At 41.5% G+C, this 25,790-nt stretch overlaps 4 protein-coding genes and 1 long non-coding RNA gene across 7 annotated transcripts in view; 3 read left to right on the forward strand and 2 right to left on the reverse strand.

Moving 5' to 3' along the window:
• Positions 1-63: 63 nt before the first annotated feature.
• Positions 64-8,749, reverse strand: ercc3 (excision repair cross-complementation group 3). Of its 2 annotated transcripts, XM_084540875.1 has the most exons (15): positions 8,590-8,749; positions 7,980-8,179; positions 7,647-7,883; positions 7,497-7,546; positions 7,267-7,402; positions 6,784-6,954; positions 6,248-6,452; positions 5,743-6,057; positions 5,450-5,634; positions 4,480-4,682; positions 4,287-4,383; positions 2,558-2,675; positions 2,308-2,426; positions 862-1,011; positions 64-729 (listed from the first exon to the last, which is right to left on the reverse strand). In XM_084540875.1, the coding sequence occupies exons 1-15, from the start codon at positions 8,615-8,617 to the stop codon at positions 595-597; spliced, it is 2,349 nt and encodes a 782-aa protein (XP_084397001.1). In that variant the 5' UTR covers positions 8,618-8,749; the 3' UTR covers positions 64-594. The 2 variants fall into 2 exon arrangements, with proteins under 2 accessions (XP_084397001.1, XP_084397000.1); XM_084540874.1 differs by having other exon boundaries at positions 5,450-6,057.
• A 484-nt stretch (positions 8,750-9,233) lies between these two features.
• On the forward strand, positions 9,234-11,800 carry gpalpp1 (GPALPP motifs containing 1). The gene is made up of 7 exons (XM_084574665.1): positions 9,234-9,421; positions 9,537-9,663; positions 9,742-9,828; positions 9,956-10,205; positions 10,311-10,475; positions 10,572-10,673; positions 10,772-11,800. The coding sequence occupies exons 1-7, from the start codon at positions 9,337-9,339 to the stop codon at positions 10,988-10,990; spliced, it is 1,035 nt and encodes a 344-aa protein (XP_084430791.1). The 5' UTR covers positions 9,234-9,336; the 3' UTR covers positions 10,991-11,800.
• A 155-nt stretch (positions 11,801-11,955) lies between these two features.
• gtf2f2a (general transcription factor IIF, polypeptide 2a) lies at positions 11,956-18,014 on the forward strand. 2 transcript variants are annotated; one of them, XM_084541782.1, is made up of 9 exons: positions 11,956-12,069; positions 12,739-12,812; positions 12,948-12,972; positions 13,378-13,516; positions 14,598-14,657; positions 16,021-16,102; positions 16,221-16,320; positions 16,704-16,847; positions 17,139-18,014. In XM_084541782.1, the coding sequence occupies exons 1-9, from the start codon at positions 12,004-12,006 to the stop codon at positions 17,259-17,261; spliced, it is 813 nt and encodes a 270-aa protein (XP_084397908.1). In that variant the 5' UTR covers positions 11,956-12,003; the 3' UTR covers positions 17,262-18,014. The 2 variants fall into 2 exon arrangements, with proteins under 2 accessions (XP_084397908.1, XP_084397909.1); XM_084541783.1 differs by lacking the exon at positions 14,598-14,657.
• Positions 18,015-18,142: 128 nt separating this feature from the next.
• On the reverse strand, positions 18,143-20,123 carry LOC311486034. Its single transcript, XR_014698985.1, has 4 exons — positions 20,012-20,123; positions 19,113-19,291; positions 18,761-18,842; positions 18,143-18,412 (listed from the first exon to the last, which is right to left on the reverse strand). It is a non-coding gene; the product is annotated as an uncharacterized lncRNA (long non-coding RNA).
• An 874-nt stretch (positions 20,124-20,997) lies between these two features.
• The window catches only part of LOC311485629 (protein TANC1-like), a gene marked incomplete at its 5' end in the record, with an annotated part of 35,240 nt that continues 30,447 nt past the window's right edge, over positions 20,998-25,790 (forward strand). The window contains 3 exons of the mRNA XM_084541170.1: positions 20,998-21,076; positions 22,404-22,607; positions 25,079-25,171. Of these exons, the coding sequence (XP_084397296.1) occupies positions 20,998-21,076; positions 22,404-22,607; positions 25,079-25,171 (376 nt within the window). The remainder of the gene's footprint in view (positions 21,077-22,403; positions 22,608-25,078; positions 25,172-25,790) is intronic.

The raw sequence follows: 25,790 nt of genomic DNA on the forward strand, positions 1-25,790 counted from the left end.
AAACTTGACATTTTCTTATAGCATGAAACATTTTGAAACTTCTACAATGTAATTTAGAAAAGGGAAATTACAAAACCATTTATTTTACAGAGCATTTTTCCATACATGGGACATTTCATAAGAGAACACGTGAGTAAAAAAATAACACAGATGCGGCTTTCAGAAACTGATAAATGTCCAGTGTAGCCACATTTACAAAAATCTATTCTGATGTCCAATGTACATCTTTTCTTGTTTTAATACAGCTTTCACTTAAGTTACCGTGAACAGTAGACAAGACAGAGGGAGGTATTACTCTGCATGTTATTCCTCTCACTGCAAAAGAACTGAACTTATATTTAGCTACTGAAGAGGCATACATAACCTGTCTGTCATATTGAAGCAGCTGTCCATACTCATCCCATATACATAGGCATTACATGTGTGGCTGTCAAAGGCCTTAATACTCTGTTACAGGCTATCTCCAATCATTCCTCTGATCACGAGACCAGATGGACTCCCTGAACCTACAGCTCAATACACACAATTGCCCCCAAAAACGTGCCCTGTTACGACAGAGTAAGTCTTTAGGTGTCAGCGGTGAAGTCCATGGATCTATTTTCTGAAGCGCTTGAACAACGGGTGGATGTTCTTGCCCGCTGCGGAGCCTTTGCCCCGGCTCTGATACTCCATGTAGATGGTGTCATCTGCACCCGACATGGAGCTCATGGTGCCTGTTCGCCTTGACACCTGATGAAGATGAAGAAGCAGAGTAAAAGGGAATATGGTGAGAAAAATGGCATATACAATTTACAAAATTTGTTACGAGGTGCTCAAACGTTTGAAATGACGGTCTTTTCTAAATTCGGGGAAGGCCCTCACCTGTGGTCGTCCGCCCACCTCTCCTGCCACCACCTCTTCCTCAGCATCCAGATCTGAAGCGGCCAAGACTTTTTGAAGCAGCTGCTGTTGTTCATCTCTGGAGGAAAACATTAAGTCTTCTTCGTCCATACCTGCCAACTTTGTGATCACCTAAGAAGGGGAACACAAAAACTTAGTCATGGTTTTTCATATATGGAAGAAGTGTCTCATAAACGAAGAGTAAGAAGAATAAAAGTGTAATAAAATGTGTGCATTTTTTTTTCATTCCTCCAATGTGGCAAAAGTGTACTTCAGGTAACCGACAAACCTACCTAATTACTTTTACTCCTTCCAAGCCAATAACCCTTAAGCCTCATGAGGACACAAAACAGCGATTAGACTGACAAGGCCTTTCAGGGTGAATCGTGCCCTGTAGTCTACCAAAAGGGTGTCTGAGGTAACTGGGACTAAAAAGTTTTGATTTAATTATGATTACTTCCAGAAGAATTAATCACAAATACATTTAAACTGTAAAACTGTTTATTCAATGGATAAAAAAAAGCTTTTTTCATTTGATTTTGTGGCCTTTTTGTGCGTTTATAGGATAGTTGTTAAGTGAAAAGAGTCAAATGAAAGGTGCAAGGGGACAGTATACTGCTCCAGTTTCATTCTCATTGACAGTCCCATTCACATTTAAATACATGAATGACTATAAAAAAATCTTTTAGAAAACCCAATCTCAACAGTATGCTGTGTGGTTTGCTTCACATCTTCTGATCACAACAGCTGTTTTCTTGAAAATCTCTCTCACATTGACTTTGTTTATGAAGCAGCCTCTAACCTAAACCATTTACCAAAATCCCTAGATCTTTCTGGGTAAATGACGCAGCTCAACAGAGGAGGAAAGTTTGGGATGTCGGCATGTGGAAGGGCTTGTGGCTATCTCAGACATGTCTGCAATAAGAGTAGAACAGAGAGGAGCCAACACCATAGGAGGGCAGATTACGAATAAAATGGATTTAGAGGAGACGAATGGTGAGTTTTACTCAGAAAGACAAAGTCAAACTACAGAGACATGAGTTGCAGTTTTAAGTGCGCTTGAAAAGTCAATGCTGATACTTTGTCAAAGGTTTTTTTATATTAGATTAAGGAAGATAAACCCAGACAACAGACTTTATTTGCTTTAGAAAGATCAGTGAAAGAGATAGACAGATAGACAGATAGACAGATAGACAGGTAGGTAGGTAGGTAGGTAGGTAGATAGATAGATAGATAGATAGATAGATACTTTATTAATCCCAAACTGGGAACTGTTGCAGATAAAATTTTTCTCAAACCTAAGCAAAATAAACTCATAACACATTTAGATTCTACGATGTGGCCAGGATGGAAATAGCAGGTCGGTGAGAAGACATAAACAATGTGAGACTGTGTTGAGATCATTAGATGCTGCAGGGATGAGTGCACCTTAAAGCTGTATCCCTGGTCCACGAGGAACCTCTGCCTCTTGGTGGAGTAAGCCATCTCCTGGGTATCCTGGGACACCAGTGAATAGAAGTATGCATTGTACTCCTCTGCTACCATTCCTAAACGGGCAGACAGGGGAGGGAGAATAAGTTTTTCTGTCAACACGGATGGTGGTGGACGAGACAGTTAGAGTACGTCACGCCAAAAAACAATTTAAGTGTTTTGTTTTCTTTCCCCCAAACAGACTGACCTTTCTTGGCTCTCAGGACTCTGCCAAGCCTCTGGGCCTCCTGTCTGCGTGATCCACCATGTGAAGAGATCTGGATCAGGACATTGGCCTCTGGCAAGTCAAATGAGGTGTCTCCAACCTATTGGGTGGAAAAATATACAGACATGCAATGAAGGCAGACTGTCACGTCATCTGTGTCTGGACCAAAAAGTTGCACATGAAAACACTGCCCAGTGACCAGCTGGTACATATGGTTTTGTGCCTGGATGAGGATGACTCAGAATTCCTCATGTAAAATGGGAAACAGGAAGAAATAGAATTAGCTTGGTAGCCATTAAGAGTTCCAAAACGTTTCACAGAGCTGGCCTGTCCAGATCCTTGCTGATCAGTTGGTCTTTTTGACGTCACTGTTTGTTTACGTTTGTCATATTTCGTCTCTCATCTCGGGCCCTGGTTTGCTCAGCGGACACACTTCACCGTGGATTCAAGCAGACGAATTTGCTGAAATGCGGTTGTAAGAGGTCACGCGAGTTGAAAAAGTGCTGGACCAATGACCAAAACGAGGATTACAAACGCTTACTGACTGCCCAACACATGCGATGCCAACAGACGAATGTTGGCTTGGTGTGTATACAAAGGTCTGAATCCTTGAGAGAGTGTAAATAAGTGTAAATAAATGACTCAGGTTGTCAAATAAGAATGGAAGAGCATTTTTTTTTTTTTTTTTTTTTTTTAAATGGCAACACAAGTAGCTGTTTTGAATATCGAACTTCTGCAGCATGTTTACTGTATTCTTGTCACTGTGAAGAAACAGAATTCATACATTCACCATTAATTACTTTGGGCCCGTCCCAGGTAAATTAAGAGCAACTTTAAAAAAGGGGGAAAAAAAACAAGTGAAGTGAGCTCGGAGAAAATGTCACGCGTGTTATTTGAATGAACAAAGAATGAACTTGAGCATAAGAGTCAGTCTTCCGCCATCTATTCTGGGGATTAGCGTCTATAAGTTAAGTAAGACTTGTGACTGAGACCAGAAGCTGCACAGGTAAAACCCAGAAAGAACAGGAGCAGACTGAGCTGAATAATTGTGTGTTAGAATCAGGAAGGCAAAAAAAAAGCAGCAAAGATCTCCTCAAAGATCAACAGACCACTTGAAGTAAGACCTAAAGGGATGGGCACAGAGGGAGAGAGAAACAGGGACGCCTTTACCAATCTCGAAGAATAAGACAGCTATGATTAAATTTGCAAAAGTCCGTGAACGTGTGCTATTTTCAGATGAGACCAAATGTAACCTAGTAGAAGTTTTGTGTCGAGAAAAGCAACAGAAGATTGCACCAAGGCTACGGCAAAAAAAGCCAGAGGCCAGAGTGTCAAAGTGTGTGGATGCAAGCAAAGCAAATCAGGCAGTGGGGATAGCTGGGGAAGCTTTGTAGGCTGACTCATGGACAAAACTTTGCTCACAGCATTAGAGAAAAGATTAATTCCCGGACACTGTCAGGCTGTTCTGCGAGGAGAAACCGTGAAACCAGCTTTGGATGTCGAAAAAACCTTTTGTCCTTGTCCTCTTGTTAGCAGCATCATTATAAGCACACTGACAAACAAAAAGCCTCCATCTCAGTTCAGCAGTAAGAGAGAAGGAAAACAAGTGACACTTCATTGGATTCGAGACACCGGTGTGCCTCCTACTGGCGACAAAGAGGCGCATGCTGGCTGAATGAGTGCAGTCCGAATTACATGAGCAGTAGGTCACCTTGGAGATGAAGATGGTGTTGATCTTGGGGTTGTGTTTGAAGTTCTGCAAAATCTGCATCCGCTCTCCTTGCGAAGTCGGACCATAGATGTAAGGCCTTGAGAGGAAAACGAAAAAGTAAAGAATCGACTTATCTCAAAAGGCAATCTGATTAAATAAATGTAAATAGCTGCTACTTTAGTAAACAACCTACTTGTTGAGACGAATGGCATACTCCTTCAAGGCAAACACGTTGTCAGCAAAGACGATGATCTTGTCGCTACGTCGCTCGTGGAAGCGGATGAGAAACTGGCAAGCGCGGAACTTGTTGGGGTTCATTGTATAAAAAAGGATGCGCTTCTTCGTCTTGATGGCCACGTACTCTCGGTAAAACTCCGGAGACATCGGGCACCACACCTGAAGCACAGACATGGGAACACGGTTCAGCTTTGCCTTTATAAAGAACGCACCCGTCATAGACAAGAGAAATTACAACTGACCAATTATTAGTACATCATAAACTTGGAATGAATATAAGAAATAAAAAGAAAATCTTATATGTAGCGTAGTTTCTTATTTATCCTCCTTAATTGGGCTTGCTTTAAGTTAGAACACTTTTTAAATTAAAAAAAGATAACCTTAAATAGACATAGCAAGCCGATTAAGCTTCAGTGTTGAGCTTCAATAAGCAGAGGTCAGCTTTGAGGTTGCTGTTATAAATCCAGTATTCCCTAGATCTCAAACTGATCAAGTATCTGTGGGATGATCCACAGAGGTCCCTCCCCTCAACCCATAGGACCCAAAGGCCCCCACTAACAACACTCCACCACAGGACACCCTCAGAAGGCCCATGTCTATTCTCTGATGAATCACAACTTTTTTAGAGGCACAAAGGAGACCTTTACAATATTAGGAAGGTGGTCATAATGTTATGCCTGATCGGTGTATGATATTAAGGTTTATATAAGCTCAGTGTAATTTTCATTGAGATATGATTGTGGACAAAGAAATCACTTGTTTCTTCAGTTGTGGCTCCTCTTTGAGTTTAAATCTCAGACTAGCCTAGATTAGTAAATGAAAAGCTTTCTGCAAATGGATCGACACAAATCGGACTAAAATTACGTTAGAAGATGACAAAAACAGAGCAGCAAAGCAGTTTAATTAGTCATGCCTGCAGGACTGACCTCTGCACACTGGACTTTGGCAATATAGCCGTTGTTCTGCAGTTCCATCCAGTTGGCCTCATACAGCTTTGGCCCAATTAGGAAGTTGAGGTCCACAATCTTGTCATCTTCCCTGACCAGCGTGGCAGTGAGCCCGAGCTTGCAGTGGGCCTGGACAATGGTCAGAACCCGACGAAACATCTTCGCTGTAGAGGAAAACAGAATTATTACTGTTAGGATATAAACTAGTCTCACAAAAAAAGTGGCCACGTCACATTCAATGGCATACAACTTGATATAATGTAAACGCTCACCAGGGATAGTGTGCACCTCATCCAGGATAATGAGTCCCCACTCCTGGCTCCGCATCCACTCCATGACCCTTTCAGCCTCCCAGGAGCGCTTGGTGGTGTGACCCAGCATAGAGTAGGTGCTAATGGCCACTGAGCAGCCGATGGGTTTGTCTTTGGCATCGGAGGTGAAGCGGCAGATCTGAGAGTCATCGATAGTAGACCACATCTTGAACTGCGACTTCCACTGCTCCACTGACACGGAGGAGTTCCCCAACACCAGGCAGCGTTTACGCACCGTGCACGCTGCCGTCACCCCCACCAGAGATTTGCCCGCTCCTAGAAAGCACAGGAGAGATAAATTAACTGAGAGATAAAAAAAGCTTCTTAGACAGGATTTATGCAACTAAAAGATCTCCAATAGCTTTGGTTGTAATCAAGATTGTAATGAAATGCTTTGGGCTCATCCTTTATGTTTTGTCACTCAATGCTACATCCTCCCTCAACTGCAGTAAACCAGCTGCCTCACCGCAGGGCAGCACGATGACCCCAGAGCGCGCACGTCCGTTTCCAAACATCTTGCGCAGACTCTTTTCCTGGTATGGCCGCAACACGGCAGTGGGTTTCAGGTCTATGTTGATGTCTGGGTTGACCGTGTCATTGCGAAAGTCGTACTCTGCTAGGAGGGGGTACTCCAGCTGGATACAACGCTTTTGCAGCTCTTCTATCATTTCCTGGAACAGAGAAGAATATAAGATTTCCAAAGAGAGGTTATATATTTAATTTTTGATTTTGCTGCTATCACAAACTGTGAGGATTTTCTGCTTTTTTCTGTTTTATACCCATGAAATGTGAATATCTGGATAAATGGATAAAACTATCAAGCCTAAGATGTTACCATGCACACTTGGAGATGTGCTTTGCCATGTTATGGTTATTTTCTGTTCATTTACGTGATCAATAAAATAAAAAACAGAGGCTGTTTTAATGTAGTATGGAAAAAATTGGCAGCAGCAATACAGAATATGAAACAGTGATACACCATAACAAAAATAAGATGTGCACCTGGCGAATTTCAAAGGACACTGTCTGAGTTTCCTCCTCCTCCTCTTCTTCTTTGTCCATTTGCTCGTAGTAGCTGAAAATGTCCTCAGGGACCTGCTGGGTTGAAGTTTGTCCATCGCTGGGCTGCTGCGAGGTGGAAGGGTCTCCCTTCTCCTGAACAGACTTGGAGATCTGCGAAGAAGAAGAAGAACATCTGTTGGCCATCTAGCAGTAGTTGCATGATTTGTCTTTAACCAAATGCCCTGTAGTGCAATGCTCCATAACACATAGATATAGTGGTTAACCATTTGCCAAGGCCTGTCACGATGAAGTAATATATACTGGGTATTTGGTTAAAGTGTAAGAGACATGTCCACATAGAGAAAGCAGGTGAATTTAGACAACACACTTCTAGTCATACTTGGTAGTAAACATGAAAATCAATAATACTATTATTTTACACATTAGCATTCGATTTAAAAAATCCGATGTTGGTCGACATACGGCTGACTTGCTGTGGACGACTTCAGTAATAAGCTCGGTGTCTCCTCCCTCTGCAGTACGGAGACGACATTCACGAATAACGTTGTCCTGCAAAAGCCGCTGGATCACATCAGGGAAGGCACTCTCAACAAAATACCTAAGTTTGGACAGGAAGTTCAGTTTAAGACGAATGTTGAAGGGATGATTAATCACGCAAAGACAGAAGGAAAAACTTTTAAAATTACTTTTACCTGTTATGCTTGAGCACCAGCTTGACTTTGCCATAGCTCACTGTGCAGAGCTGAGAGAAAAAGAGCGATTAAATAACCAAAATGAGCACACCACATAAAGAATACATACGGAAATATTCCAATAACAACCAGATTCTCTCTTAGTCGTACCTTAATGAACTGCACAATGCCATCAGGTACGGATGTCTTGCTGAGTTTCTGCAGGTACTCCACAATATCAGAGGTCTGTAGCCCCACACTGACAGCCGCGTATAAGGAGTAGGCAGTCAGCTTGTACTCATGGACGTGGTTAGGCCTGCACACTGGCTCCGCAATGGCCACCAAGAAATCCTGGGCGTACTTATACACTGGTGAGAAAGCCTCCAGAAAGATGTGTCCATCTGGAGCCTGGAGGGGAATAAAAACGGAAAGAGAGAGAGAACTGTGACGATCCATAAACACTGCAAGCTCCAAATGCAAATCAAGAATCCATTCACGTCGTACCACCCAGAGTGGACGTGAACCGTGATCATTCTTTAGCATCATCTCAGCACGGTAGTCTTTGGCTCCATACTCGTCCAGTTTTATACTGGATTCATCCACTTGTTTTCCTGCAGCGGCGGGTATGGCCTCCTGAGACTCACTGCCCGTGGCCTCTTCTTCATACTCGTCCTCCTCATGGAAACGCTTGCTGGACTTCTTCTCTGTAGTCCAGCCAGGAGACACACATATGAGTCAGAAAAACATTCTCAGTGACGGGGTAGGAGAAATATAAGACAGAAACATATCTAATTTCTTAAGAGGTGAAAGCACTAGTGGCAACATCATGGCTGGCTTACACATCTGAGTGGACATCATAACACGTTAGCATATGATGAATATTTTAATAGGAGGAAACCCCTCGACTCTTTGTGGTAGATCCCCTTTACTGGAACTACTACCATTTACACACGCAAAGACTATTTGGTGAAAATGTTTAAAGACTCACGAGTATAAACTACACTGTTGTCAGCAGCACACAAGCACACAAGTGTGTGACAATCATTATCTTCCAGCTGAGTTAGCTAGCTCAATGGCTAGCTAGGTAGGATAAAAGTTCGCATTAGCAACTTACCCCGATCTCCCTTATCCCTTTTACCCATTTTGAACAAGTCTAAATGGGTAATGTCTCAAAATAACATGTCTTCATAAGAGCCAAATATCTTCTTGAAACCCTACAATCACAAACTGACTAGTGTGGAGGATACTACGACACAGACGCAGACTACCGGTGTCAAGACGGTAAAATTAAAACGGAGAAAAACTTCCTGTCTACACTTTCAAAATAAAATTTTCACCAACGGAAGATTAATTTGAGAGAGCGCAACCATTGCTTTTTTTGTGTGTTTTTACACAGCGTGCAATAAGTAATTTGTCCTTGTAGATGGCAATTTATTAGTTTTATTGGATTTTGTCAAAGTTAGAAATGTAACAAAATGGCGGTTAAAATTTAAATATGTTAACTGATATTTGATTACCGGGTGTAATATGTATTAGAAAGCAGTCAAGATGAAAGCTCAGGTTGTACAACTCCCAAATAACATATGTTCCAAGTAAACAGACATTTTTTAAATATGATGACGACGTACAACGTATATAAAAAAATGCACTTTTATTCTTGGAGCACATAGCATAGTACACTTCCGGTTTTGGTGCGGCCATCTTTAGTTAACTTGTCAGCTAACGCCGGAGCCCTCACTGTTTACTTCCGGTGTAAAAGGTCAAACCCGTTCTTTTTTTTTTGTTTGTGAGGCTGTTTTCTTACTTTGGTTTTCAAAAATCGCTGAAACTATTAAAACTGATAAATTAATTTGTATCCAGCATGTCGTCCGATGAAGTAATTGGACCGGCCTTGCCACCGATGTTCAGAAAGGAGAGCTCTGAAGACGACGATGATGAAGAAGGGTGTAAGTAAGACAATTGCCTATTAACCGTTCTTTTTGCGATATAAAGCTTGTTGTATTTGTATTGAGTTGTTGTTTTTTTTGTAGAAGTCAGTATGTTTCTTCTTTAACTGTGTAGTCGCTGGCCCTGCTCTGCCTCCCGGCTATAAACGGGGAGAACCGTCGAGCTCCTCGGATGAGAGTGAAGAGGAGGTGGCGGTCAAAAGAGCCAAGACAGGACATGCAGCTGGTGATGGACATGCTGAGTGGGTCCACGGTCACGGTTCGTTTGTTTACTGAATTAAAAGTGGTAAAAACAATGGTAACACATGTCTTCTGAACAGGGTAAGCAAAGAAGAGGATGATGATGATGGCTTCTTTGGACCAGCCTTGCCACCAGGATTTAAGAAACAACAGAGTTCACCAGAGAGGTTAGCAAATTAACCCTGTGTTTTTTTCTCCCAGTTAAGTAAAACGAACTTAAAATTATTATTTCTGGATAACAGTGTGAGTACACGGTTAATTACGGAAGATGTAACTTTAATAGTGTTCCCTCAGGCCGCCTGTTCTGGGACCGGCTCTGCCTCCTGGGTTTCGCAGAGCAGCATATGAAGACGATGATGGTGAAGATGGAGAGGATTTCCCAGGACCGGCCCTCCCCCCGGGCTACCAGGCCGAGCCTTCCAGTAGCGAGGGAGAGGATGAGGATGTGATTGGACCCATGCCAGCATCAGGGCCCATTCAACACTCTGTGGCTGACGACATTGAGCGCAGAGCACGAAGGATGAAAGAGAAGCTGACAACAGAAGTGAGTCCCCCCCACACACATACTGTATTTCTATGTGGAGTGGTAAGGTAGGGTGTCTTGTTCCTTTTCTATGTCTTTTAATTTTTTTGTATTTTTTGCAAACAGGACGCTCCAGAGGTGCTGACCAGAGAAACGTGGATGATGGAGCTCCCACCAGAACTGCAGCACATTGGCTTAGGGGCTCGAACTTTTAAGAAGAGATCAGGTCCAGAGAAGAATGATCGCACAATTTGGACAGATACACCAGCAGACAGGGAGCGCAAGGCCAGGGTAAGTTATTCGAATATATGTATATATACTTTCTGGCGATTCTTATCAAACATCTTGTTGTCTTCATATTACATACTGTGTTTTCTTCATCAATAGGAGCGCCTCGAGAGAAAGGAGAAGGGTGAGGAAGAGAAAGACAGCGCTCCAGAAGTTCCACGGAAAGACTTGGAAATGGCTGAGAAAGTGTCTAAGTATAATGTAAGTGGATCGGCCTCATTACTTCTTTCTCCTAAATGTCCACATTTTACAGATGCTCACAGTAAACTAAAATGTCTGTACCTGCTTACTGTTATCAGGAGACTAAGCGTGCCGAGTCGCTGATGAGTTTGCACTCAAAGAAGATTAAGGAAAAGGCAAAGGAGAAAGCCGACATGCCAGTGGAGAGGAGGCCATTTGATCGTGATGCAGACCTGCAGGTGAACCGCTTTGATGAAGCGCAGAAGCAGCGGCTGCTGAAGAAGTCTCAGGAACTGAACACGCGGTTCTCGCACAGCAAGGACCGAATGTTCCTGTAACATATTGTCAAACTGGAATAAATGCATTTGAAAGTGCCGACCACCACTTCCAGTGTGGAAAAAATGTTCCTACAGGCTTTGTACATTATGGACTATGTTTCTGTTGCCCATGAGGTAAACTAAACTGGTCTAAATGGACAGTAAAGACATGGTGGACTTTTTTCAGGAAGCAATGCATTTGGGCTGATAATAGGGAAAGAATGTAAAACATCAAATATTTTTTCACAGATATACAGTACACCAGGTTATTTTTCCAGACTGGATGATGTTTCTGTGGGTACCATCCAGATCACCAGCACATGACCTCTTAGATTTAAATTTATGTCCATCCTGTTATACGAAAGCCACGTTGGAAATTATCAGATGAAATTATTTTTATTCGATATGCTGAAATAGTTCAGGGAAAACACTTGGTTAGTTTTGTTAATCCCACATCACAATTGCAACGTGTATATAAATGAATGGCGGTTGTGTAATGCTGACTGGTTCAACGCTGCATATTTTCATCTCTTTTTTTTTTATTGTAAGATGATATTACCAATATTTGACATGTCGAAGATTGGACTGTGATTCTTCTCGATTTAGCTCTATCATATACTTGTATGTTTGCATTTACTGGGTAAAACTTTTGTTCTTTTCTTAAACCTGACTGCTCTTTATCCAACCAGATCAATGCCGTAAAACTGTGTCCTCCAGTAAAACCCTTTGACAAAGTACTCCTTGTACATCTGATAGATTTAGAGGATTGCTCGCTTTTTGTGCAGATTGCTGTAAAATGCATTCATGTGTCTATTAAAGTCTTTTCACGTATTTGTTTTAAGATAATCATTTTATTCGTTCCACAGTGTTTTTTTTTCTCTCATTTGAGGGATAAACTATCTGAATTGTTTAATACAAATCGCGGTGGAGGATGTTTTCCTTTATATGGACCTTCGGAGTCGCCGTACTTGCTTATATCCTGTGCGCATGCGTGTGGCGGTTGCGTTGATATTTTGTCAGAGACGTTTTAAAACATGTCAGAGAAAGGCGAAGTTGATTTAACTGGTGCCAAACAGAACACGGGTGTGTGGCTTGTTAAGGTGCGTACACGACTTTGTTAATATCGTTAGTTAACGCGGTTTTTGGCCTGTTATTGTGCAAATATACCTAAAGCTAATAGCGCTGTAGCTTAGCATAAAGGCTATAGTCGGATGAAATCGTGCGCTCTAGCTAACGTTAGCTAAGTTCATAAACTGTTAGCAAGCTTAGGTGAACTGGGCACAACTACACGTCGTAAAATATTTTTGATGCACAACACGCAGCAAACAATTAACCAAGTTTAAGACCATAATAATATGGCGGTGTGGCAATGTGGCTATAATAAATAATGAAGTAGTAGCTCAGAAAGCAACGGGGGCAGTTGTGTGCAGGACAGAAAGCTAAATTGTAAAATATGTGTCCTAATAACGGCTTGCACAGCCCAGATAGCTGTCGGTGCAAGATTGGTTTCTCCAATGTTGGTTGAATTGTAAATTTAAATCACTGCGCCAGCATTTCTAGCACTGTGATGAATGAATGAGTAGATATGACACACAACAATACATACTAATGTTAGCTGGGTTAGTCTGAGTCTTCCTAACAGCGTGTGATTTATTTTGCATAGTTTTACATATATTTTAAATTATTTAAAAAAAGGACTGGTGCAACATATATGTTGGTACCACAGCAGTCTGTGTCAAGGTGTGAAAGCAGACTTCTTCCTCTTCCAGGTGCCCAAATACCTCTCTCAGCAATGGGCAAAAGCGAGTGGCAGAGGAGAAGTCGGAAAACTTCGAATCTGCAAGTATGTGAAATAACTGATTGTCAGTTTTCACAAGTGTACCTAATGTTTTGGGAAGTGAGTGTCTGTTAACTGCTATCAAATACCTTGTTACCCTTGCCAGTCTTGGTAATTTTGCTTATTGTTTTTATTTCTAAGGAAAGGAAATCAGGGAAAACCAGAGGTAAGCAGTATATGTATTATGCATCTCAAAAATTCTTATGAGTCTGTGCATCAGGTCCCCTTTGTTCATTAGTCTCTATTTCCGGTCAAACATCGAGACGAGCCAGTATATCACGCTTATTGGATTATGATTATTCGGACTTTGCTAAATGCATTGGATTTATTGTATGTAAATTAACCCACATATTTTTTGGTCCTCATATTGTAATGCATATTGGAAGATGGTAGTTGTGGAAACATGAATTAATTCAAATGTCTGGATTCAATTTCCCCTATCTGGGAAAAAAATTATTAACAACCATTTTCCCAATATACATATATGTCGTTGTGTGAATCTACCCACTGCAGAATCTACTTTTACAATGCAACTGAAACGATAAAATGTGACCGACATTATTCTTCACAGGTGTCTTTCACTTTGAACGAAGAGCTGACTGTGATCGAAGGTATAGAAGATAAGACGGTGTCGGCCCCTCGCGATCACCCCTTCACCATGCAGTCGGTGGGAGGACAGATGTTGGCGGTCTTCACAGAGACGTCGTCAGGTGAGTTTCGGTTTCCGTCTCTGAGCCCAGCCAGAGGACACCGAGCATCTGTTTTTTTGAACACCTTTGCTGCAAGATGAGGTGCTCGTGACAATCTATAAATTGCATCGTTAGTTATTATGTGTGATGTGAAATGCCTGTTTTTTTTACTAGCGCCCAGGTAAGTTTCACAGCTTGCTATCATCTGCCTGCCCTGCTTGTTTCTCTGCGTGTTGTTGTGGACTCTTAACTGACTTTTCCAAGAGTGTGAGGTTTTTCACTTTATCCATTAATGTATTGTACATTAGTGGATAAGTGAACGTGCAATAGAAAACAAAATTCAGTCTGATATGTGCTTCTGTCTCTACATGTAAGAAACTTTCAGTTTAGGTGTTTGTCTGTCAGTTATTTGTTGTGGGTCGACCTTTTCAGTCCGCTGCCTATCACCACAGCTAATTGGGTACATGATCAGACTCAATGGCCCCCATGTGGGATTCACTTAACATAGAGTAGATGAGTGTCAACACAAATCATTGCTGAATTTGGAGTTGATTTAATTTTTGCATGGGTTTCTTTGGTTTAGTTTGAATCTTAACAGGCTGAATGTCTCCCCTTTTGAGTGTATTATTGTTATTATTATTATTATTATTTTGCAATGGTCGCTGGTGATCTTGTGCTGCAGTGCTTACTTTGGGACACCATATTACGCCTGTGTGTGTGCGCGCGCATGTGTGTTAGGGCTGCACAGCTGTAATGGTACATACAGATTTTTTTGTGCACAGTAACTTTTATGAGATCTGCATTTTCACATCACAAAATATACAATTTGAAGGTTTCAAATAGTAAGTATTTGTGCAGCCCTTTCGTGGATGTGAATCAGCGGTGGGACAGAATATTTGTGCTCGCTTGTTATAAGGCCATGCTTGCTTTGCTTCGCGTGTGTTCTTGTCAGAGATCTTACCAAGAAGCTCTCTGTGAGTAAAGGTTTTCGTGTGCAACTAAACCCTGGGTGTGGTTTTTATTGTCCGACCCCCCTCCTTCCTTCGTCTTCCATCCCCTGTATTTTCATGTTCACCATCCATCCCTCCCTACTTCCCTGTAGGCCAGTCAGAAGAGAGATCTGATGGCAGCTGCTCAGGTTCGGGGGCGGGGGCAGGTCCAGGTGAGTCCTCTGTTTTGTCGGCAAGTGACAAAGTTGCTTCACTGGGAATCGGACACAATGAGTGCCTGCTTTTTTGTTTTGTTTTGTTTTAATAAACACATGCCATTTGTGGCGTCACAATAACGCGGCATATAACCGTAGACACTATCTTCCCATGTAGCGCTCAGTTTTTGTCTTGAAGCTGAACTCAGGCCTAATTGTTCAGATCTTCTGTTTCTGTACAGAGTTTGCCTTTTTGACTGGAGCCTGGAGATGTGTTTGTGTGATGCGACCGAGTGCAACTGCAAGCGGTTGTTATGTCAGTTGTGACATTGTTGGCGAAGACAGTTGACTGTTTGCAGATATTGGTTTTATATCTACGACGTACATAATCCCACTGGCTTGAAATACGTACCTCTTTCTTTCAACAATGTGTTTTAAAAAATGTGGGGACATTTATAATTTTACCCAACCAGTAAATCACGATTTTCCTTTCATCTGGTAAAACTGATTAAAGCTGTTTTGATCCTTGTTCTTGTGCAATCATGGCCAGCAGACCGGCATAAACAAAAGCTATAACTTAATCCTGGTTTATAATGTTGAGCATTAAACGTCTGCACAGGGTTCATGTAAATAAGCAGTTGAAAGACGATGCAGAAATGTTAAAATATTGTTTAGTTAATGACCATGACACTTGTAAAATGTATATTTACTGTATAGAGCAGTGTACTTTGGCATAAACCTGAACCATAAACTCAAATAATAAGTCTGACATGGTACATACGTCCTAAGCATTAAAGGTGTGTGACTTCTTCTTCTTGAGCTTTGGCTCAATTAGGAAGTTGAGGTCCACAATCTTGTCATCTTCCCTGACTTCTTCTGAGACAGAAGCTGGTTATTGGTTCTATTTTGAAAAATGTTGGAAACAAAGGGGATTGTTGCAGGAAAGTGAAATGCGTTAACTGGATCTGAATTAACTGTGGAAAGTGTGTGTATGCTCTCTTGCTGTAAATCACATTATGATGCCTGCACTCATTTACAGTATCTGAGTGACTAAAAAAAAAAAAACAAGTCCTCAAAAGGCACATGCAAAATTGTGCAGAGAAACTTACGATTGATTTTTCTAACATCTTAAAACTTCAGAAGAGAGTCTCCACTGAACTAGAATCTCTTAACTAGCAAAAGTTAGACTCGGCACCGACTTTTTTTTTTTATCTTTTTTTTTTTTTACAGCTAAACATATTTCCCAGTTGTTCACTTACAGCGTCTGCTTTCATCCCTTCTCTCGACGCTCCACAGTTACGAAAGCATGCACTAAAATACATCTAGTCACATGGATTTAAATATTTTATGAAGGTTTTGATGAACTCGACTCTTTTTACAGATAAAATAGCCTTGGAGGGAGTGGTGGTGCAGAGAGCAGAGTGCAGGCCTGCGGTTAGTGAAAGCTATATGAAGCTGAAGAGGTGAGTATTTAAAGAAAAAAAGTGCATACACAATTTAGTATATTTAGCGTTGATATTAGATTGGCAGTTATGCTCTTTATGGACTTCTTAATGTCACTGTTTCATGTGTGTTACACAGGTTACAGATTGAAGAGTCCTCCAAGCCGGCCAGGTTGTCCCAACAGCTGGAAAAAGCGGTCACCAGCAACTACAAACCTGTGGCCAACCATGACTATATTGTAAGAAATCCTACAAAGGATCGTCTTATTATGTTAAAGTTTGAGTTTCCTGCAAAATGTTTTCTGCAGATGCCTCAAACTGCCAAGTTTCCTCAAGCCTGAGCAACTGTAAATTATGTTGCTTACCAGTTGCTACAGCTGGTTTGTGCTTTACTTTACCACTGAGCATTGTTATTTGTTGTTTAGCGCAAGTAAAATTACACCCATACTGTATCAAAATAAATGGAAAATAATTCATGTGTTCAACTTGTAGGATAATTAACACAGATTAAATGTGATTTGAAATAAAATAATGTCATGCAAAGGCATGTGTATTGCTCCTGAAGCTGTTGGTCTATATATATGAAACATCACCTCTTTTTTGTTTTTACCTTTTGCTGCAGCGCGAGTATGAGAGGAAAAAGAAGGAGGAGGGCAAGAGAGCGAGAGCCGACAAACAACAGGTGCTGGACATGTTGTTTTCGGCTTTCGAGAAGCACCAGTACTACAACATCAAAGACCTGGTGGACATCACCAAGCAGCCTGTGGTAAGACTACATGAGGACTACGTGAATTACAAATGTAGTCGAAGGGTAGAACGTTTGATCAACACTGCTTGTTACAAACCAAAAAAGCAATTCAGTCTTTTAGACTCAGACTTGTTTGTTGACCCTGATCGTTAGGTAGAAATCGGAATAAAATAATTGTCATTTACTGTATTTCTACTCTAGACATAGATCAGATAATGGTTGAAGATGTCTTTTGGTGCTTAAGACTTCGGGTGCAGTTATTATATAGTTTTACATTCATCTTTTGTCCCATCTCGTCTTTTTCCTCAGATTTACTTGAAGGAAATCTTGCGTGACATCGGCATCTACAACGTGAAGGGAACACACAAGAACACCTGGGAGCTCAAGCCAGAGTACAGACATTACCAAGGCGAGGAAAAGACCGACGAATAGTTTTTGACCCTCCCAAGGCACCATGACCACCTTTTCATTTGAGGGGTCCCTACCAGACCAGGACTTGGTTGGACCTTGGGGTTCTCTCCTGATTTCCTCTGTCGGAATTGCACTGGAAGAAGTGGAGCACATGTTGAGTTTCGCAAGGAGAGGATGTTGTGTAGTTGATCTTATCTTGTCAGAGACAAAAAGCAGGGGCAACATGAAACAAACTGAGCTTTGACACTTTAGAAAACACTTTCTTTTTCTGATGTGGTTCCTGTCAGAGCTCCTGCTCGCCCTCAGGGTTAATTAATGACTTGTAGAATTTTACAAAGCAAGTATTTGTGGATTAATTGTGTTCACAATGGGCGCATTTTTTAATGTTTTAATACTAGTATTACCAGAAGGAGTTTAATGTTTAGAGGGAACCTATATAAGTCTGTGACAGAAGTTATGACCCTTTCTTCCAAATGTGAGAGTCCCCCCCAGCTGTTTTTAAGTAAAATTTTCTAAACTGATAAATTTGGTTTAGAACAGTTTAACTTTTGTGTGGTTACCAAATGCATGTGAAATATTGGGTTTCTTTTCAACTTATGCAATAAATGTGTTTCAATAACCATGTCCTTTTGTATTTAAGGAACAAGCCTAATATGTGGCCTTAGAACAAAACACCTCCACAGCAGTAATTATTCCATTTATTTTTTTTTATTGGATGAAGCTACTAATTTCCCTCAAGATAAAGTATCTAATAAAGGTTGATCTTAAGACACAGCTGGTTTTATTTCTGCTTGGGCTCACAATACTGTTTATTCCCTCCGTGCACGTTTGCTCATCTAATAGGAGTTCGTTTTAAGAAAGCAGCTGTGAGGTCAAACATAAGCTAATAAAAGCTTCAATCACATTTTGCTTAGTACAGAAGAATTGACAGTCACAATATACGGAGTCAGATTTATTTGAAGACAAAGGTGATGCCAAGTTGACCCATTGCATGTACAGAATGTGGCATTGCTTGGATGTAATGTGTGCAAGACATGTGATCCAACAAGGCAAACTAAATATGACAATTAGAAACACTTAATACAGATCTTCTGGCATCTGAGTGAAGAAAAAAAATAAAATAAAAAATAGGCAGAAACTCCATCAGGAGGTCGTAGTGGCTTGATTAATACCTGCAAGAGAATTAAAACATTTAGTTCAAAACTCAGCAACACCCACATTTAAAACATTTTCTGTGAATCAATCTGTCACATATGGGTGTGCAGGAATTACAAGATTAGTGGCTGAGATACACTAAATCTCATTTAATGTTCCCCCGTGAAGCCGACCATGGACCACGCCCAACTAGTTTGCATGTATTCCTCAATTCAATCCGTGCTGCTATGAAATGTAGCAGTCAGAAAGCGCAAGGAAGGCTCAGTTTAGCATCTCTATGCAAACCCAGAAGCCAATGGAGCCTGCTTCAGGTCTATCAGTGGATGCAAATTGACGTACAAAACATATTATTTTCAAATGCTCACCTGCGCCGTCACACTCCTACAAGGTCTCAGAGCTGCTGTTCAAAAGCATCTCTGGCTTCATCTCCAAGCTTAAACCATGACACTGTAAAATGAAGAAACAATACATTCAGACTCATTGTAAACACACGTTCATAGACTTTCTGGTTTGGATAGGGTTATCCTCCCCTATTCAATCCGAGACGCCATGGGAAAAAGGCGAGCAGAAAGCGCAGGGACATTTAATATTGCATCTGAAATATTTAAACCCAGGATATCTCACGTCAGAGAGCCCAGGCTGTCAAAGATGCAGCTGGTCACTAGGCTAAGATGAGCAAAAACAGATTTAAGTTTATGTTAACATGTCTATACGTACATGTAGTAGCCGTCCTGTTGCTGGATAGCCCACTTCACAGCCATTCCCCCCTCATATAATGAGGGAGCTGTAACAGACCGTGGTGTGACGGATTCTTTGGGACATGAGGCTCAAACACAGCCATCATCATCATCCTCCATCTGGCTCAGACAGGTGTCCACCAAATGGTCCATGATCCGCTAGAAAAACAGTGCAGAAGGAAGTTTATTTACTGTCAATGTCTGTGTAAACTAGACACTTGAATACAATCAGTCGACACTATGCACTTTAAAAAGTTTTAAATGGCATGTGCGGCTTAATAAAAGACAACTTAAATTATATCACTGCAAGATAAACCAATTAACTTTCAACTCAATACAAACACAACGGTAGTTTACTCCTAACATTAGCTGGTTTCTTATATTAATTTAAAGCTAATGCGGCTAAAGTAATGCTAAAACAAACTGTGCAAGCTAACAATATCGACAAACTTTAATCCAGCCAACCGGTATAGTGTTAAATTAATTATTAACGAACCTCAAACTCTTAACTAACCGCCTTAACTGTTAAGATTTGGATGTTATGTTTAAAATTAGCCACGAAACTAAAGCTAGCATTAGCATCAGCTATGTGGTGGTAGCAATGAGGCACAACCGGTGCTATGCTAACGCTCCTGAAAACTACATCTACTCGCGATTTAGTTTTTGTGTCTTGTGTGATTAGACATTTCGCTTCCCTACCTTTTTTTAATATATAAAAGTGTAGACTGATGTTTCTAAGCTTCTTTTCGACGGTGACACAAAATGGCAGTAGCTAATTTACACGTGTCTGTTAACCGATATCCGGAGGCTAAGTTCTCAACGTGCCACATTAACTGCTAATTTAGTTTAGCCCGAGACAGCTACAGGAGATATACTTACAACAAACCACTTCGTGTGAGGCGACTGAACTGCTGCCGATGTACTGCATTGTAAAATAAAGATTTTTTTTTTTTCTCCGTCCTCTCAACTTGTAGTAAGAGCACACACTCAGTGAAAAGGACCGGTGGGAGGTTAGCTTCCAGATTATATAGGTAACCGGTCTTGGCTCATTTCCGCCCCCTTGAGGACGAACGGCGTATTTTAATTTACACTGTCGCCACCTTGTGTTCACTTGAGGGAATTACGCGTAGTTACCGTAACTTACAAAGTAAATAATAACTTAACAAATTAGTTAATGTTCCTTTTTATTTATTTTATTTTTATTTTTTACATAAGGCTTCGGTAGGAATAAGAAATTATAAAATGTGATACAGATATTTACTCATATTTTTGTTATTATTATTATTATCATAATAATTCATAATATAATAATAATAATTATTATTATAATGAATAAATAAATCAGTCAAGTAGCCATATTTTAAGCTTAGCCATCAAAAGACGAGTTAAGATTAAACATTAATGTCGCATCAAACGTGTGTGTGTGAGAGAGAGAGAGAGGGGCAACCACGCATGCGCACATCGCCCCCTTCTTCTCCCATCATTTCGCTGAGGTTCTGTCTCACTTCTTAATTGGACTCCGCGGGTTCTACTGCTCTACCATCAGCTTCCTGTGGATTTTTATGTGAAGACATGCGGGCGCCAAAGAATACTTAAGAACAGGTGACTTAAGGCTTAATTTTATTTTATTTATTTATTTATTTTAAAGTGTGTGACCTCCCTGGTGTGTGCCAATAATTAGTGTGTAATAACTATTTTAAGACTAGTCAGTGATTGTGGCCTAAAAAAACAACAACACACACCATCTGGCTCTTTGGCAGTTGAATTAAGGACTAGCAGTGGGGGTAATGTTGCCTGAAATAATGTGTTCCTAATTCAAATTAACATTTTACTTCTTCTTCCACAGTGAAGCAGCAGCACCAGATATGTTCAGAGCAGTGTTTGGAAACAAGAGAGAGGGAGGAGGAGGAAAACGAGGGGGAAAGAAGAGCCGGGGACATGCAGGTAGGACCAGAAACGACAAAACTGAAATTACCTGCGTGAAATAAATGTGCTTGCTTAAATAATATTGCACATTTGGACATGTATCTTATCTAATTGCATTTAATTAATCTTTTTTCTCTAATCTAATCTAATGTGTGTTTTGTAATGTGTATATGGGAAAATTTACCTTATTTTGCACACGCTAGGTCTTCATTCAGGTTCTCTCCTCATGGGTGATTCAAGATGAGCCATTGCAATTAGCCTAATTCACCAGTGTGTTCCGTCCTCAACGCAGAGTCCCGCTGCTTGCATTTAAAGTGTGTCAGGCAAAGTTAGAGTGGGTTAAGCAAACATCCTGACCTATTAAACACACTGGAATTGCGAGCAGATAAAAGTGAACGATATTAATCCGTGCATTTGGTTTAAGCGTGCCGTGACTTCCGCTACACAAGGTTTTGTCATATTGTCAGTGAACTCAAAGGGAACTTTTCCCTTTTTTTTTTTTTTTTTTTTGCTGTTTAATCTAAGCTGTTTGTATTTTTCACAGGCTGAACTTGTCAACTCACTGCAGTACAGAGGAGATTTCAGACGGTGCAGCGGAGAGACATGAACATAAGCAGAGCTCAGTATTAGAGCAACTATGCTGCTCATCAATATTTAACTGCGTGCTGCACTGGGTAGCAAGAACAGAGAGGAAGACAGAGAACTGTGTCAGTCTCATTAAAACGATATCGAATGTTTACAGTATGTTGACGTGACTCTGATCATTTGCAGAGAGATGTCTCATCTTCACTTCTTTACACCCGCCTCATTAAAAGGCACTGATCCTTCTATACGTTCAGGAATGATGCAACGGACTATCTCGTGAATGAGTTTGTGGTGGCTGTGCGACTCTTTATTTGGCTCGTGGTAATAACAGCAAAAACAGACTCGTTTAAAGGAAACGAATGACTCAATTACACCATGGCACAAACTGCTGCAATCAAGTACATCAGGATAAGTGGCAGTAAGGACTTCTGTAATCACATGGCTTTGTGAGTTCTCCCCCTTAATGCCCGTTTGAGTGGAAAATGATTGAAATATTGAATTATAATATAATAAGTGTAGCCTGTTTAGCCAGCGTGATCCCATTCCCTTAAATAGACGTTCCGGCAATGCCAACTTTCCATTACCTCATTCAGCAATCTGCTTCTAAGACAAGATATGTTTGCTCTGCTGCAGCCTTATTGTGAGATATATTTTATGGGCTTCTGCTCTCTCTGCGGCGTTCAATCTGATGCACAGCGGCACTTCTGTTGGATCAACTCTTTATTTCATTTCTCCACTCTCTCCCATCTATTCCTTGTAGGTGGTGAGGTGTACACCCACAGCACCTTGCAGAGGGTCAGCGGCCAGCGTGGCACTCACTATCCGAACCATGACAGCAGCTACACCGAGAGCCCAGGAAAATTGAAGAGGCTGACCAAAGGCGTGTCCATTTCTTTGCCGTCCTCCCCTCTCCTCCCTCGGCAGCCCAACATAGCCCCCTCCCACTCGTGCATCAAGTTCCCAGGTGGGTTCAGTCGAAATAGTAATAGCAATCAAAACAGAGCGTGGTGAACAACTGAGAATGACGTGGAGCCGTGCACCGGGGGGAAGCTACAAAGAAACTGATTGCTTTCATGTCTTTGCTGCCTTGATTAGCAGCGAGCTTCTGTGTGTTCAGCTGTTCCATACATGTGACATGTGAAAATACGAGAGCATACAGACTGTGCCCCCGGGGCCCGTAAACATGTGACAGATTGTCAGAGTAAATAATTAAGCAAGATAACTTAAGGCAAGGAACCTCAATTAGGTAGGTCAATTTAAAGATTTGAGATTAGTTTAGGAAGTCACGATCGAAGACGAAATAAATAAAATCTGAACTAAAGGCCCACTTACTGTTGAATGCATCACATGTACTGTTTGTAGTGCGTTTAGAAATGCATGTGTTTCTTGACACTTTTAATTACACAAATAGCTGCGAACTGGAACGCAGAGTTTTGCCAGCAATCTGAAATGTGTGCCGTGCATTCCCCCCCTTTGATTCCCGCAGGAAACAATTGGCATATGATATTTCCTCTTCCCTTTCTTCTCCTATTATGTGTCTTCCATCAGCTGACCAATAACCCCCCCCCACACACACAACAAAAACATAGCTAAATACTCAGTTACATCTCCCAATCACTGGCCTGAATACAGACTGAGTAGACAATTCTGCCGTGAACTATAAACCACGACAACAAATGCAGCAGCAGAAATAGTTCCTTGCTTGGTAATAAGAGCACATACACGGCAGCGTGGTAGTTTCTCACCTTTTCTGCTCGGTGCTCAGACTTGTTGAATCGCCATGCGCGGCGCAGGGTTCTCACCGCCAGAGTCTAGCAAACAAAATGCTTCCAAGCTTTTCTAAAAAAAAAGGGGGAGCAACGTGTCTGAAAGGGCAGAAAGATCTTCAGTCCATGAATAAAGAAGCACAATTTCTTTTTTGAAATTGGACAGAACGTGTTTCCTATCCCATCAAAAAGCCCATTCTCAGATTTCCATACCCCACCCATGGGAGCTACACAGCAAATTTTCTCCAAATTGTTTGTGAAGTCGCAAACCTCCGCTTGCGTGAACACCTCACAAACTCCCAATTTCTGGTGAGGACATTCTCATCATCATCATCATTCGGCACATTGAAACACCGTTTTGAGGGTAAAATTTCTTGTCTGTTTGCATTTTACTGTACTTTATGAATATTTAATTTGACAAGATTTGTAACTGGCGGCACAGTGGCGTGGTGGTTAGCACTGATGCCTCACAGCAAGAAGGTTCTGGGTTTGAATCCATCGGCCGACTGGGGCCTTTCTGTGTGGAGTTTGCATGTTCTCCCTGTGTCTGCGTCGGTTCTCTCCGGGTACTCCGGCTTCCTCCCACTGTCCAAAGACATGCTGGTTAGGTTAACTGGTGATTCTAAATTGGCCGTAGGTGTGAGTGTGAATGGTTGTCTGTCTCTCTGTGTTATCCCTGCGATAGACTGGAGACCTGGCCAGGGTGTACCCCGCCTCTCGCCCAGTGACAGCTGGGATAGGCTCCAGCCCCCCCACGATCCTTCACAGGACAAGCGGCTACAGAAAATGAGTGAACGAATGAATGAAGTTGTCAAAATTGGAAATTGGAAAAGAACGAAAGAATGAAAGGATGCAAAGAAGACATGGTTGGCGTTTGCTTGGGCTGCCTCGCCTGAAAAGAAGCACTAGGTGGCAGTGTCCCGCAGCAAGTACAGCCGTTCAAGAAGAGGGAGCTATTACGTTTCATTGCACGCAGCCCTGCCTTGTTTTTCTTCAACACACCTGACAAATACGATAAAAAAAATTAATAACAGATGGTAAAAATACATATTGTGGTTTTTATTTATTTTGTGCTCATGCAGAATCAAGTATAAAACTGTTTCTTAGACTGCACAGTGTTTCCCAAATCTATTCACGTGCATCATTCACTAAATAACCTTGAGTATATATGTATAAAAAAAAAAACAGGACATTTCAGTGTTTAGAGACATCTCATAGTGAAATGATCTCCGGTCCTAAAGTATCTGCGCTTCCAAGAACCCTGAGATGTTGTGCATAAATTGAGACACACCCACACAGTGTGCACCGCTGTCCGTACCACACACACACACAAACACACACGTTAGCAGTGTTAATATATTATAGATAAATGCCCACGGTACGATGAATGTTGTTCTGTTTGCATGCATGGCTTGCACTCTGTACATTCTGCTTTATACTCCTGGGACACAATTCAAATTCTGCACCACAGATCTCATCTGGAGAAGCTTAATCTCTCTCATTCTCCCTCTCCCTCTCCCTCTCTCTCTCCCTCTCCCTCTCCCTCTCCCTCTCTCTCACTTTCTTTCATATCCCTCCCTATCTCCACCCTCTCTCTCCCTCCCTCCCTCCCTCCCACCCTGCCTGCTCTCCTTCGCTCTCCCTCCTGCCTGCTTTGCTGTGGCCGAAGGACGGGTAAGGAAGCCGGAGTATGTGGATGACTCCTCTAGTCCGAGAGAACCTCCTGTCTTTGCCTCGTGCCGTGGCAAGGCAGACCACAGAGGTGAGAACAGGAGCGTGTGGGGGCGTGTGTTTTGTGCATTGTGTCTGTTTTTTTCTCCAGGTATTGATTAGTGAAACTGAATCAGAATGAGACTGAGGTGAATGATGTGAAATACAAGAGAAAGAGTGTGTATGTATGTGTGTGTGTGTGTTTTAATTACATCAAAAAGGCTTTTGTTAAGTTTTCCTTTCAGAGGCAATGTACTGACAGAGATGTTTGTGTAATATTTAGTGTATTGTTGAGAGTGGTTTTGTTTCATCCCAGTTTCTCCTGATTCTCTGCCCTGACTCCTCTACATATTTCTTACATAGTTAAAGCTGGATTAAAAACATTAATGGTGCAAATACTTACATATCTGCTAGCTTTCTTTGCGTTTCTGACCACAGGGCTACCCTTAGGCTAAACAGATTTTATGAGGCATCTTCCATCCCGGTTGCCAGGCACCTCTCAGCTTCCCGTTTCCAATGGCAACTGCTAGGTGGTTTGATGAATAGTACTGGACGTTCAGTGTGTCCTCATGTTACTCCAGATTGGGTCTCAGTGCTGTGCTGACTAAATGCAAAGTTTTCTCTCCTCCCCCTCATTGAAATACACATCCTACCCAAGACTTCAGCAGATT

Source organism: Chelon labrosus, assembly GCF_963514085.1.
Source record: "Chelon labrosus genome assembly, chromosome: 3".
NCBI classification, from domain to species: Eukaryota; Metazoa; Chordata; class Actinopteri; order Mugiliformes; family Mugilidae; genus Chelon; species Chelon labrosus.